This window comes from Spermophilus citellus, assembly GCF_964194105.1.
Source record: "Spermophilus citellus genome assembly, chromosome: 1".
In the NCBI taxonomy this organism is placed as follows: domain Eukaryota; kingdom Metazoa; phylum Chordata; class Mammalia; order Rodentia; family Sciuridae; genus Spermophilus; species Spermophilus citellus.
Window position 1 is genome coordinate 36836160 of NC_138182.1, and position 15646 is coordinate 36851805.

A 15646-nucleotide genomic window follows, 5' to 3' on the forward strand; every position below is an offset into this window, starting at 1 on the left:
AAAACCACTACTTCTAACTAGTTTCAAAACCTGTCAATCACTCCAAAATAAAACCCATTAAGTGGTCTCTCTTTATTCCTCCCACTTCTAGAATCCACCAATCTGTATTATGTTTCTATGGATTTATCTGTTCTAGGTATTTCTTATAGATGGAATCATATGTGACCTTTTGTTTCTGGCTTATTTCTCTTAGCATGATGTTTTGGAGGTTCTTAAGTCACTTTTTTTTTTTTTTGTCTGTGTGTGTTGCTAGGGATGCACCCAAGACCTTGAGCATGCTGGGCAAGTACTTTACCACTGAGATACATCCCCAGTCCTTTTAAAATTTTATTTTGAGACAGAGTCTCACTAAGTTGCCCAGGCTGGCCTCAAACTTGCAATTTCTCCTCTCTTAGTCTCCCAAGTTGCGGGATTACAGGTGTGCACCACCATGCCCAGCTCTTAAGTCAGTTTTAACTATTCTATTTTGTTAAACTGTTCTCCATCATTTCATGAGAATTCCTGGTTACCCAGTGAATACCCTGGTTACCTGATGAAACTTTAGTAAATAATGAATTATAATGTAATAGTGTATGTCCAGGACCAATGTCTTAAGAATGGTGATGGACACTGTTTGGTTGTTCCTTTTCCCAGAGGTGGCAAAGTTACATTTAAAATAGGACATTTCATTAAAAAAAAAAAAAAACCCTACAGAAAACACTAAACCAAATTCCTTAATAGCAAGATGCTACCATAATAGGTATGAAGAAAAAAATGAGAAAAACTGACCAAAGCTCAGAGTTATCAGAGGAGACCTTCAGACCTGGGCAGTAGGAGGTGAAGTTCTATCCTCCCACCTCTGTCCCCATTTAAAACCAGGCTGAACCAAGAGCGGTGGTGCCACCTGTAATTCCAGCTACTGGGAAGGCAGAGGCAGGAGGATGGAGAGTTGAAGTTCAGACTTGGCAATTTACTGAGATCCTGTCTCAAAACAAAAATAGACCCTGACTGAAAGAGAGTCCAGTCCAGGAGAAGTGGAGAAATGTTGTAAACCCAGTGCTTAATATCAGTAGGCACAATCCATATACTCCATAAGTCTCCAACTCTTAAAATCTCCTGGCTCTGAATTGTTTCTGTCTTGAGGATTGGCTATTTGGATATTATAAAGGCGATATTTTTTAGATGAAGACTGAAAGATTATGGTAGCACTCTTAAACGCACACTCAAAATATCTAACAAATGTTAGTTTATCTGCACAGGAGGATTATATATAACCTTGAGGGTTGAGAGGGGGCTGGCCTCATTTTAATCCATCTCTCCTATCTTCCCTTTGTTTGCATCTGATAACTATTATAAAGGCATGAAAGTAGATCTCAATTTCAGTGTCCCTTTGCAAGCCGGGCAAATGTGAACATTATAACTTCCGAGACTATTATTTCTTTAGTGAAACAGGAGATGCATTTATGAAGTTCAAAATGAAGTAGTATTTGTAAATATGCGCCCTTGCTACAGTAGTTCAGTGATACAATTCCTTCTCAGCTAGCACGCCGGTGTTCATTCAGAAGCCAAAACACTTTCTTTTTTTCCCATCTCCCTTTCCTGTCCAATCTTGAGTCTTTGTCAACCGTAGTGCTGCTGTATTGGAGGATTTTAGCAGGCCACTCCTCCCCCGCCGCATGTCTAGGAGGAAGCGCGTGGTTTGAGTTTGACACCTACGGACTCCTCCTAACTGAACCCGACAGACGCTGAACCAGCCCGCGGCAACCCGAACCCAGGCTCCGCCCCTCTCCCCTCATTGGCGCATTCAATTCACGCTCGTACCAATGGGAGGCGGCGGCGGGCCGCTGACAAAGGCCAAAGCTAGCCGCTGCCGGCTCGGGCTCAGTGAAGGGCGGGTGGCGACCTGAGCGATACCGAGGACTCGAGACGGAATCGCATCCCTGGCCGTGCCCCAGGACCTGCATCTGCCCCCGAGTCAGAAGACCCAGTCCGCGTACCTAGGTGAGGCCGCGGTGGCGGGAGCTGCGCGAGCCGGCTGGCGGCTGATTTGCTGAGGGAACGCGGGTGGGAGTGAACCTAGTGATTAGGACCTTTGGTCGGATGACTACCTTCCCCCACGACTGCTTGTGTGAGAACCCTGGACGGCGTTTGCGGAGGGGGCCGTGAGAGCGGCGTCCGCTCAGTGTGTTGGCGTGCGGGCTTGAGCGCCTTCTCTTCGTTCGCTACAGGTCGACTTGGCTTTTTAGCAAAAGCGGATCTGCTGTGAAGGAAACCGTTTAGCGAGGAGCGTGGGGTTTTTTGTTGTTGATGTTGTTGTTTGTTTGTTTTTTGGTCATAACAGGTGTTTTGACTTCTTGCATTCAGATAAGGCCCTGACTGGCGGCTCAGACCCATACTGGCGTTGGGGGCCCTGGGGCCGCGGGGGGCGGGGCTGCAGGGCACGAAGACCGACTGCGCTTGCGCGAGCACTTATACCTCCAGGCTCTGGAGCCAAATTCTGGAAGGGTGTGGTTGCTCCTGCTCTGATGTTTTCAATGTAACGCCTTCTCAACTTTTGGAAACCTAGATTTAGATGATCTATAGAAATAATAATAATTAATAATAATAATTATTATTATTATTCGTATTAGAAAACAAGAAAAATTCTTACCCAACCCAATTCTGGTAAATTAGGTCTTGGAGAATAATGTCTTATCTGAGCAAATAAATGTGAAAGACAATATAACCATAATTATTAACTATAAAAAAATACAAACTTTCGTCTGTTCTAACATGTATAAATTTTCACTTTTAAAAATAATCTCTGAATTTAGGATTTTAGAATCAATAGTATGTTTAATCAACAGGGTTTTTCTTTTTTTTTCTCGATTTTACACAAAATCATAATCATCTGCTAAGAGATTTCATGCTCTATTCCAGAAAGACTGGACATCTGTAGAAAGGAATTTAGGCCAACAGTCTGTGGGAGATGGAAGATTTTTTAAGAAGATATATTTAAGTGTCTTAGACATGTTATTTACACTATTAAATCACAGTATAATGAAGTTTTGCTTAGGACAAATCTCAACTCAGTTCTTGCCTCATTGTTTTATTTTTGGTATTGGAGATTGAAACCAGGGTTGCTCTACTCCTGAGCTACATCCCCAGCCCCTTTTATTTTTTATTTTGAAATGGGGTCTAAATTGTTTAGGGCCTGGCTAAGTTGCTAATGCTGGCCTGGAACCTGAGATCCTCCTGCCTCAGCCTCCTGGGTTGCTGGGATTACAGATATGTCCAAAGTGCCCAATTTCTTGCCTAGTTTTACAATTTAAAATGTTGGGACCAGGGATGTAGCTCAGTAATAGAGTACATGTTTAGCACGCATAAGGCCCTAAGTTTGATCCCCAGTACCATACACACACAAATTAAAATTGCAAAGTTGGTTAATTGTTGTTATTCCACAACTCCTCCCCTACACAAGGAAACCCCCAGAACAGGGTTAATTTATTTTTATTTCTTTTAAGTACTGGAGCCCAAAGAATGATGACATCTGAGGACCAACTCCAAGAAGAGACAAAAATTCTGAAACTGACAACAACAATGGTAAGATATGGACATAGCATTTATAACTTGACCCTTTCCCCACTTTCCTAGGCTCTTTCTGAAAGAAATAATTCTGAAACACTTATTTGTCTTAAATAACTCTTTCAGGCTGATAAAGAAAATATCAAAATACCTATACAGAGCAAAAATAATACAACAATGGTAAAAAATTATATTCTTTTAAAACCTTCTAATGAATTAACCGATTCAACTACAGAAATTGAAACACATGATTTTCAGGATGGCACTCAGACTCTGCAGTTATCAATTAAAGATGATCCCCCAAATCAAAATATGACATTAAGCCAGGCATTTCACCTTAAAAACAATACTAAAAAGAAACCAATGCCTGCAGAAAAACCAAACCAAGCTGCTAACATGCCCAAGAAACCTGTGCTTGGGTCTTATCGTGGCCAGATTGTTCAATCTAAGGTTAATTCATTTAGAAAGCCTCTACAAGTCAAAAATGAGAGTTCTGCAACAACAAAGCAACTTTCAACTACTGTTTCCAAAGCCACAAAGCCTGAACTTGTAAACACCACCAACGTAACAGTGAGAAGTAATAAAGCCTCAAATATAACTGCTACTACTAAGTTTGAAAGCACTAAATTTGTGAACACTAAACCTCGAAACACACAACTTGTGAGACCTCCTAATAGAAGTCACCACAGTAACACCCAGGACACCATGAAACAAGGCATCAACCAAACCTCTGCCAGTGTTAAAATCCGGAAAGGGCCTCAAGAAAAAGAACCCAAAACGATTGTATCTAATGTCAAAACCAGTTCTTCTCAGGACATAAAAAGAAATAGGGTATTATCAAGAAGCATAGCATCTGAAATTGTAGCCAAGCCTGCTTCATCTTCTAATACCAAACTGATAGAGAAGTCAAAAACCGTTGACCAACGAAGACAAACTATAGCAAAAGCAACGGTTGATAGATCAGCTCGGCCCAAAGAAACTGCGGAAGAGAGAAAGTGAGTAGCTATAATTTTCTTAATCTTATTATCTTAGTTTTCCTTGTATTAGAATTTCTTTAATGGATTCTTTCTGTCATATGAGGTAGATTTATGTCATGGAACAATATGACTGAAAAGTTACTATATTTAGGTGTGGTTTCTATGTTGCTTTTTATAATCTAAGTTAAATGCTTAATAATAAATTGGGAAATATTTCATAGCCCTCTATTTAAAAATGCATTCTTGGGATCTTTGAACATATAATTGATCTTTTTATGTTCAAGATATCTTTTCTACAAACTTTTGAATGATGTGTGTGCCACTTGTGTAGCACTACTTCAAGACTTGAAATATTTTTAAACTTTTCCTCCATTCAATAGAGATCTTGAATTAATATCAAAGTAATGTTTCTGTATACTGCTTTTGACTGTAGAGCTCGTCTGAGTGAGTGGAAAATTGGCAAAGGAAAAGTATTGAAAAGGCCCCCTAACCCTGTAGTTACCCAGCCCACGTCTGAAGGACAAAATGAAAAACCAGTTGGGTCCTTTTGGACTACCATGGCAGAAGAAGATGAACAAAGATTATTTACTGAAAAAGTAAACAAGACGATTTCTGAATGCCTAAACCTGATTAATAAGGTAGTCTTTACCATATATTTATACAACATTGTATGGTTTACAAATTACTTTCATAAACATTATCTGTCTATATTGTCATTCTTTGGAGCAAGTAATATCAGTGATACTGTGTTAAGAGTGTTGTGAGATTGCTAGCCTTTTACTGATTGCATTTTCCATTGAGTTCACATAAGTATATCAAAGGGGTAATAAGTTTTTTATTTGAGTTATAAATATTGTATTCCTTTAAGATGTTAATATTCAGTAAGCTGGGGTGGACATTTATTTTTGCCCATCTGGTATTTCTGTTAAACATTTTTACAAATTATTTTATTCCAGTCACATATTTTACTAAAGACTAGCAACAAAAATTATAGTAAATATTATCATCAATTCAAGTTAACTAAAATGTTATCTAATAAAATCCCATTAATATAAAACAACATTATCCTGGTCTTGAATTTGTAGAATTTTGCTATTTGGACACACATCCTCAGGAATATAATTACCAACTCCAGAATATTTTATTTATTTTATTTTTTTATACCTTTATTTTATTTGTTTATTTTTATGTGGTGCTGAGGATCGAACCAGCTCCCTTGCACATGCTAGGCGAGCGCTCTACCCGAGCCACAACCCCAGTTCAGAATATTTTCTTATTTACTTTTCTTATTTATTTATTTTTTAGTTATTGGTAGGCATTTATTTTTATTTATTTATATGCAGTGCTGAGAATCAAACCCAGTGCCTCACAATGCCAGGCAAGTGTGCTACTGCTGAGCTACAGCCCCAGCCTGCACTTATTTACTTTTTAATCTTGTTTTGTATACCCATTAATGTCCCAAAGAAAGTTTTGAACAGAAAAACTGATTCTTTTCTTATTTTGAGTTTTTTTGTTGTTGTTCATACTATGAAATTTTTTGCCCTGCTGTCTGCGTACAACTCTTACATAAATCATTGCAGATTGATTTTAACTTTAATATCAAAACCCGACAATTAAGAGGGAAAAATCCCTGCAGATCATTTTCAGTTGTGAACATTTGGTGGATGCAAAAATTCGAAATACAGTATTAGCAAATGGAATCCCATGGTTTATAAGAGGATAAATACAAAACCAAGTAAAGTATTAGTCATTTTTGTACTAATATATATCTCAACTATTATCTTTTTTACTGTCTCATATTCATGGTTTATATTCTTTTTATTTATCATTCAAAATAAGTTTAGAGTTAGGATAATAATAGGGAATATTTTTGATGAATTTTCTATTAACCTTTTGTGTCTTTACCACTGATCTTGATTATAGTTAAGATTATTGTTTTTTTGTAGTTTGCAGGTTAAAAAATATCACAAACACTTTCTTGCTATTTTAGGGGTACCCAAAAGAAGAAATATTGGTTACACTGAATGACCTAATTAAAAATATTCCAGATGCCAAAAAACTTGTAAAATATTGGATATGTCTCGTACGTATTGAACCAATCACAAGTCCTATTGAAAATATTATCTCAATCTATGAGGAAGCCATTCTGGCAGGGGCTCAGGTGAGATTAAAATTTACTATTTTTTATTATTACAATGTAAATGATTCAGAATTATTTTAGAATGCATCAACAACATAACTTGATAAAATTATAGTAGTAAGTATTTTAAAGGCCACAGCAGGTATGGGGATATACTCACTAGTGTAGCATGGAGGCCTGGGATTCAATCCCTCACGCAAAAAATAAATAAATTAACTTTTTAGAAAACTGATGGCTTTGTGAGAACTCCCTCATTTTAGGAGTATATCTAGAGTACTCACATTATACACTATATAAATTGGTTCTGCCCATCTCTCTTCTACTCTATTGATACACAAAGCTTTCTGTATAAAATAAATCACTTCTTCAGGGTTTTTGTTTGTTTGGGCCTTGTTTTTGTTTTTATACATAAGTATTCCTAAAACATATTTCCTTTTGACCAGATCTCTCAGAACTATCTTCTTGGAAATTGTTAGACTTTTTTTAGAAAGTACTCTCTTAGCCTTTCTTAAGAAAGCTCAAATCCCAGCGCCTTGGGAGGCTGAGGCAGGAAGATCATGAGTTCAAAGCCAGTCTTAGCAATTTAGTGAGGTCCTAAGCATCTCAGCAAGACCCTGTCTCTAATAAAACACATCTGGGTATGGTAGCACATACCTGTAATCCCAGCAGCTCAGGAGGCTGAGGCAGGAGGATCGCAAGTTCAAGGCCAGCCTTAGCACCTTAGTGAAAGCCTGTCCAAAAATAAAAAAAGGCCTGGGGTATGGCTCAGTGGTAGAATGCTTCTGGGTTCAATCCTGTGTACCAAACAAAATAAAACTCTATATTCACTTAAGTCAAAGCCAACAAATGATATTTGACCTTTCAACTGGATCAAAAATCAAGCAGGCATGGTGGCATATACCTGTAATCACAGCTACTCAGGACTGAGGCAGGAAGATTGCAAAACTATCCTCAGTCTGAGCAATTTAGTGAGACCCTCTCTGAAAATAAAAAATAAAAAGGGCTTGGGATATAACTTGGTGGTAAGGCACTTGCCTAGCATTCTTGAGGCCCTGGGTTCCATGCCCAGTACAATAAATATCAAATCAAATCAGATATTATTTTTTTTAAATGCTTTGCATTATATATATATATATATTTTTTTTAATTTATTTTTTATTTTTCGGCGGACACAACATCTTTCTTTGTATGTGGTGTTGAGGATCGAAACCGGGCCGCACGCATGCCAGGCGAGCATGCTACAACTTGATCCATATCCCCAGCCCCCATTATATATAATTTTCACAATCACTTTTTTTTTTTTTTAACATTTTAGTTGTCAATGGATCTTTATTTTATTTATTTATATGTGGTGCCTCATACATGCTAGGCAAGTGCTCTACCACTGAGCCACAACACCAGGCAGATATTCTCTTAATGGCTTATATATGTAAACATTTTTTTTGAATTCATAATATATTTGATAGAATTCTAGTTTGAAGGGAGTCCTTACTATATTGGACCGAAGGGACATTACTTAAAGCAGCTTCTAGCAGCATAATAAGTATGCAAAACTGGAGCTAAGGCTACATATAGAAAGTAATAATACAGAAAAAAAAGTGACACCAGAGCAGAAATTGGAAAACAAGAATCAAAATTCCCAAGAAAATTGAAAGTAAAAGTAAAGCAGAAGTCCTGGGTAAATAATTCTAGGACTAAGTTCTAGAACTAAGACTATGCACCAGAGTTTCCTTTTTATATAATATCTTGATTATGTTGTTTTGGCATAGTGGCACAAAATTACATAGGAAGTGCATGTAATATCTAGCAAATAAGAGACACAATACATTTTGAATGAATGAAATATGTTGGGCTGATTAACATTAAGCAATTCAGAGATGCATTTAATAGTCTGAATAAACTTAAATGAATGTAAGAGAAAAGGAGCTTTTAATCAGCTCTTGAATAGATATTACTAATACTAACATCATATTTATTAATTCTGTTCATATCAAGCAGGTACCAATAATTATTAAGGGCTTAAGAAAAAATTGGGGGTAGACTTTCAACTGGTAAATTTCTATCCTTCATTTTTTTTTTTTTTTTTAAGAGAGAGAGAGAGAATTTTTTAATATTTATTTTTTTAGTTTTCGGCGGACACAACATCTTTGTTTGTATGTGGTGCTGAGGATCGAACCCAGGCCGCACGCATGCCAGGCGAGCGCGCTACCGCTTGAGCCACATCCCCAGCCCTATCCTTCATTTTTTTATTCTGTAAGTTGGAATAGACAGTCATTTTTCAATCTTAAAATAGGAGTTCTGAGAACTGCTTTAGAACTGCTACCTTCTTTTAAAATATCAAATTTTAATTGCTGGTTTTAGTATTTCAACTTGAAAATATAAAACTTACATGGATTTCTTTTTTGTATTAAAAAAAAATCAAGCCTATTGAAGAGATGCGACATGTCCTTGTGGATATTTTAACAATGAAGAGTCAAGAAAAAGTTAATTTGGGTGAGTTTTAGTTTCTTTTATTTCCTTCAAGTGAATTGTGAGTTTATTAAATTTCTTTTCTGAGTTAGTTTTTTTTTTCTTTTATCCTATTTTTTATGTTGGTATTGGGGATCAAACCCAGGACCTTGTGCATGCTAGACAAGTGCTCTACTACTGAGCTACATCTCAGTCCTTTTTTTTTTTCTTTTTTAACTTTTAAAATATGAAGTTCTTTTTTTATACTTCTATTAACCTGTCTCTGAGATAAAGTGGCTTTCTATATTATAATGAGCTTTTAATTAGGAGATTAATTAAAAAATCCAAATTTGACATTAAATGTCTATAAAAGTTACTTCCTTGAACTTATCAAGTACTCATTTTTCATGACCCAGCCTAAATATCACTTGTGAAACAAACAAAATTTGTTTCTTTTTATGGATTCACTAACCCTTTGTTCCTACCTAATTTGTAGCATTTATCTCACTTTACAGTTAGTTGTTTTCAACTCTGTGCATGCTATCTCTCTGGTTTTATTTTTGGTTTTGGATGATGTGGGTCACTGAACTCCATTCCCAGCCCAACTGCATCTCTCAGGGAATGTAAACTTCTTAAAGAACAGGGATGATTTCATTCTTACTTAATAAATATAAGAATATAATAAATATAAAAAATATTTCCTATTTTCCCTGCAAATAGGAAATAGTAAATATGTGTTAACTGGCAGCAGTATTTACTTAGGAAATGTAATGGGTAGGAAATGACAGTTAAATTCTTTTATTTTGAAATTTTGGCCAACTAGGAATAACTTAAATAACTTCTTTTCTGCGGGGTCGGTAGGGAAGCACTAGGGGTAGAATGCAGTACTCACTAATTTGCTGAGGCTGGCTTTTAATTGTGATCCTCCTGTCTCAGCCTCTTGAGTTGCTGGAATTACAGGCATGTACCACAGCAACTTTAAAGTCTTACTGTTGTTTTAAAATTTGGTCAAAAGCTTAAATCTCTAAATTATTTCTTATAGGAGAAAATATTGAGGCTTTTGCATCCAAAGAACAAGTTCAAGAAGTCAACACTGAAGATATGGGTGTTAATTTAGAGCTAGAAAAACCAGAAATGGAGAATAAACATCATAGAAATGTGGTATTTAAAGATTATGAAAAAGAACAAGATGACAAAATGAAAGCTGTGACCAATGATGTTAAAACCCCTGATACAGAAACTATAGCAAGTTGCTTAATTAAATATAATGTATCTACTACACCATACTTGCAAAGGTAAGCTTTTAAAATATTTTGTGGCCAGGCATGGAGGTACACGCCTGTAACCCCAGTAGCTTGGGAGGCTGAGGCAGGAGGATCACGAGTTCAGAGCCAGCCGCAGCAAAAGTGAGATGCTAAGCAACACAGACCCTGTCTCTAAATAAAATACAAAATAGGGGTGGGGATGTGGCTCAGTGGTCAAGTGCCCCAAGTTCAATCCCTGATATCCCCCCAAAATAAAAAATAAAATATAATGTGCTGTTATTTGTTTTGATGCTTAGGGATAATAAGTATGATTTTTCTCCGGCGCTGGTCCTATGAATCAAACCCAGGCCTTGCACATGCTAGGCAAATTATTATAAGAAATAATTTAGAGATTTAAGCTTTTGACCAAATTTTAAAACAACAGTAAGACTTTAAAGTTGCTGTGGTACATGCCTGTAATCCCAGCAACTCAAGAGGCTGAGTTAGGGAATAATTTTGTGTTTTCTTCAGTATAAAAAAGAAGATGCAATTTGATGAATCAAGTTCTGCATTTAAGGAGCTGAAGTTTCTAACACCAGTGAGACATTCTCGACGTCTACAAGAGAAGACTTCTAAATTACTTCTAAATTAAGTTCTCTACCACTGAGCTATATCCTCAGCCCTAAATATAGTATTTTAAAATTTTTCCAATAACTTCAGATTAGAACTGCCATTTGTTAATATGAAAAAATTTTCAAACTCATGGAACGGCATTGGGACATTTTACCTTTTTAATATTGTATTGGCTTTGCTTTTCCCTAAACATTACTATTTTGAAAAAAACAACAACTGCTGTATTATTTTTACTTTACTCTTAAGTATTATAAATAATACTAGGTTTTAAAACTGAGGAATAAGCCAATTCTATAGATACTCGAGTATCTACTGCAAACAGTTATAACAGTTAATAGAGAAAAGGATAAGTTCCTCACTTTAAGAAGCTTGTAATAACTCTGTAAGACAAGCAGTCACATGGTTGCAACATATGATGTTATTATGATGAATAGCATAGAAATACAAAATAAAAACATTAACTTTTTTTTTAATTTGGAGAATAATTTTGTGTTTTCTTCAGTATAAAAAAGAAGATGCAATTTGATGAGTCAAGTTCTGCATTTAAGGAGCTGAAGTTTCTAACACCAGTGAGACGTTCTCGACGTCTTCAAGAGAAGACTTCTAAATTACCAGATATGTTAAAAGATCATTATCCTTGTGTGTCTTCACTGGAACAGTTATCAGAGCTAGGAGGCAAAACTGATGCTTTTGTATGCCGCCCTAATGCAGCACTGTGCTCTCTGAACTTTGATACAGAAGAGAAATAAGGCTCCAATGAGGAATGAGGGTTTTTTATTATTCCTTGGTTTCCTTTGTTTTGTGTGGCTTTCTACTTCCCTTAGGTCTATAGTTGGCTAAGTATCGTAAGTATTCATGGCAATGAACTTCTTTACTAACGTTCATCTTATGGGAGTTGTCCTTCTGTGCATCCTGCCTTGTCAATCACAACAGACTGAGTTTTTCTTTAACATAGGTAAATTTAGTCAATTTATTGTGTTCCTTAAATATAAATAGGGTTTGTCATAATGGTAGCTTGTTCACTTTACTAAATATAAGTACAGTAATGATGCATCATCAGGAAATTAGGTGTTCTAGATAAAAGTATATTTTTAATGTTGACATGTTTTAAAACTTTATGATGTACCTCCCTGCCTTTAAACAGAATACTGACAATATTTTTGCCTTTATTTAATTAGTATGAAAGTAAAATATTGGGACTGGGAATAGAGCTCAATGGTATAGTGTGTGCTTAGAATGCCTGAAGCCCCTGAGTTCAATCTATAGCACCAAAAAAAAAAAAAAAAGTCCGAATCTTTTATAGCTGGATTATGTTTAAATTTTAACCTCCATAGCTTCATTTGAGAGTTTATAAATTATATTAGAATGGAGTTCAGGAAGGAATGTATATTTAAGAAGTGTCATTCCAATGTAGGTAGCATTTCTGAAATGATACTTACACTTGCTTTCTTAAATCATGTCCCCTGAGACATGCTAGTTATATACCGTGAACAGTTTTCTTTTCCTCATATATAAATACCACCAATAAACTTGTTTTCTAAGGCCTTGAACTAATACTTAAGTGTCATATATTCTATATCAGTCTATAGTTTCAAATAAGTGAACTATCAAAGAACAGTTGAACTACATATGTAATATGAATGTGAAGATCACAAACTTGGTCTAATGTTCATGCCGTTTATGTAATATCTTTGTTTTATGTATTGTCTTATGTTCTAGAGAGTAGGATTTTCATTCTTGTGTGTATCTAATATGTATACAATAAAAGTACCTGTATAATAATGTTCTTTGTGTGTGTGTATGTGTGTGTGTGTGTGTGTGTGTGTGTACTGAGGATTGAACCCAGGACCTAACCTACTCTCAGCCCCAATCCCAATGAAATTTATTTCAACAAGTATTTTATGAGGGATGGAGGTATGCCTCAGTGGAAGAGCCCATAACTTGGTATAACTAAGGACTTAACTTCCCCAGCACCATGAAAAAATATATATATATTTTTTATGATGTGTCATTTAACCACTGTGAATTAATTTAAACTTTGCCTTTGAAATACATTGTAAGTTTTTTCGTGTATGTGGGGAGCTAGGAATTGAAGTGCCTCACTCAAGCTAAGTACTATACACTGTACAGGACCACTGTATGACTCAGCTACATTCCCAGCCCCCAACTTCATCTTTTGAAGTTCAGAGTATACAGCTAGATGATGGCTTTCAACCATCGGTAGTTTGTACCACTCTAACCTTTTCCCTGGACATTTTCAGTCTGGAGACCTTTATAGTTGCCAAGACTGAGGGTAGTGGGTACTGTTGGCTTCTAAGGATTAAAGACACACAAACACACACCTGCCCCAATAAAGAATTATCCAGGGGTCTGGGGCTGTGGCTAAGTGGTAGCACACTTACCTGGCATGTGTGAGGCACTGGGTTCGATTCTCAGTACCACATATAAAATAAATTCAATAAACGTCTATCAACAATTAAAAAAAAAAGAATTATCCAGTCCCAAATGTTGACATGCTGAGATGGAGAAACCTTGAACTTGATTATTATTTATGCTCTTTCCTTGTTAATGCTACCTAATAACTTCTCAGACATTTCCTCACTCTCAGTCTACTGAACTTTGCCCCTACTTCAGCAACTGATAGGGAAAAATGAACTTTGATAATGCCAAGAACTATTGTTTTCAGAAGTCTTAACACTCTGGGTCTCTTCCTCTTCACTACTCTCCCACTAGTTTTTGTTTTTGTTTTTTTTTTTTTTTTTTTAGCTCTCTTGCTCTGTTATACTTTAGACCTCTAGTCTTTCAAGTGCTCCCTTTTACCCATTGTGACCATTCAGACTAGTACTAGAAATAAATGCATTGCAAGCCATGTATGTACTTCCAAATACTGTAGTAGCTACGGTTCGAAAAATTAAAGGTTATTGGTACAATTAATACAGTACGTTTCGCTAAACTCAATATATCCAAAATATCACTTCAGGATGTAATCAATGTAAAAATTTTACATTTTTAAATTTTTTGTATGTGCATATGAGGTCTTTGAAATGACTTGTATTTTACATTTAATTGCACATTTCTAGTCAAACTAGGCACCTTTTAAAGTGCTCAATAACTACACATGTAAAGTCACTTTGGATGGTGCTGATCTATGGTAGAATGAGACAGTCATTTTTACCCAATATACGTGTATGATCCTGCAACATTCTCACCCCCAGAGAAATCAAACAAAAGACCACACACACAGAGGAATGAGGAGATACGCTCCATTTGTGTATAATATGTCAAAATGCATTCTACTGTAAAATAAAGAATTTGGAGCAGGCAGGGTAGCAAACTGTCTTGTAAGAAATGGATTAGATAACTTTAAAAGTGTATAGAAGGCAGTCCTCGGAAAGGGAGAGTGGAATGATCTACAAAAAATACTTGGGAAAGGAAGGGAGTTAGTAGAAAGAAGACCCTGGTGGCTATAGGATTGGAGAGTTATGTTATAATGTAACTTGGTCTCAGTTTGTAAACTACAGGATGTAGCAAGTTTTCACCTGGGGGGGGGGCCAGGCTTCGGTATATGCTGGGAAAAAGATGTATGTTTACACACACAGGATCAAAAGTTCTCTGAGAGAAATGTGACTGAAAGCTCGTCGCTCATGTCCTCTGTGGCCTAATATTTTGGAGGTACTTAATTTGCTTTGTCATGATTTTAATTTCTTCCACAAATCTTAGTTCCAGCTGCAATCTTAATTCCCCTTTGCTATATAATGGGATAAATACAAAGATTTCAGAGAGTAGTATGTTAACATCCTGATGGGTGGCAGCCGGGGACATTATTCTGCCTTCCACATTTGCTCAAGATCACACAACTAGTAAATGCCAGAAATGAGTGCTGTCATATTGTTAAGGCATGATTCCTAAATCCCAAATAAAACTCCAAGTCTGCAGAAAGCAGACAGTTCTGCCACTGTGACACAAAGCATTCGTGGGGGAGCCTGCTTAAAAGCCAAAAAGACCCTGAAGGAATAGGGGGGCTAGGAAGCTAATATAGTCATAGAATATTTTCACAAGGTAGAAAAAAACAGCTTAACTTTTCTCAGATTTTTAAAAAAAATTTTATTAGTTACACATGACAGTACAATGCTCTTGACAATTCATACATTTGAATCAAATGGGGTATAATTCCTCATTTTTCTGATTGTACAGGTTGCAGAATCACATTGGTCATTCAGTCACATATATACATACAGCATATATTTACATATTTCATATTTACATATTTCAGTACATGCTCAAGAAGCAGGCTAACGTCTGTTCTATAAATTGCAGAAGCTCTGGATTGGGTGCATGAGGGTGAGGATGTTTTCAGGTAGAGGGACCAATTCCATGCAGGGCGAGGCATTGGAGAAAAATGGGGTCCATCTGACCTAACCTTCAAATCAGCCCATAACAATATGGGCTGTCCACATAAACTGGAGACAGAACTCATGTTATTGGGGGAACATTTTTCCTTTGTTAGCATCATTCTAGAGCAATGTGGAACAACAGCTTTAAAATGTGCTCTTCATAGGTCTAAGCTACTCTGAAAATTGCGCCTCCCGCCACAACCAGGCGGTTTTCTTTGGCCAACAACCTAAGAGACGCCCTGCCCAGCCCGCCCCGCCCCTCCCGGC

At 36.5% G+C, this 15646-nt stretch overlaps 1 protein-coding gene across 3 annotated transcripts; it reads left to right on the plus strand.

Annotated features, from left to right (window-relative positions):
- Positions 1 to 1875: 1875 nt before the first annotated feature.
- On the plus strand, positions 1876 to 12742 carry CKAP2 (cytoskeleton associated protein 2). Of its 3 annotated transcripts, none has more exons than XM_081280551.1 (8): positions 1876 to 1980; positions 3483 to 3561; positions 3670 to 4538; positions 4954 to 5158; positions 6511 to 6681; positions 9084 to 9153; positions 10151 to 10403; positions 11488 to 12742. In XM_081280551.1, exons 2-8 carry the CDS (start codon positions 3499 to 3501, stop codon positions 11732 to 11734), a joined length of 1878 nt encoding a protein of 625 aa, XP_081136677.1. In that variant the 5' UTR covers positions 1876 to 1980; positions 3483 to 3498; the 3' UTR covers positions 11735 to 12742. The 3 variants fall into 3 exon arrangements, with proteins under 3 accessions (XP_081136677.1, XP_081136679.1, XP_081136678.1); XM_081280553.1 differs by lacking the exon at positions 11488 to 12742 and adding an exon at positions 10884 to 11441; XM_081280552.1 differs by lacking the exon at positions 1876 to 1980 and adding an exon at positions 2122 to 2207.
- Positions 12743 to 15646: the final 2904 nt, after the last annotated feature.

Excerpts from the sequence above, each read along its gene's own strand:
- CKAP2 (XM_081280551.1), top strand. The coding sequence starts at position 3,499 with ATGATGACATCTGAGGACCAACTCCAAGAAGAGACAAAAATTCTGAAA. Across the intron at positions 6,682-9,083 it reads CCATTCTGGCAGGGGCTCAG|CCTATTGAAGAGATGCGACA; the intron begins GTGAGATTAAAA and ends AAAAAAATCAAG. Across the intron at positions 10,404-11,487 it reads ACTACACCATACTTGCAAAG|TATAAAAAAGAAGATGCAAT; the intron begins GTAAGCTTTTAA and ends TGTTTTCTTCAG.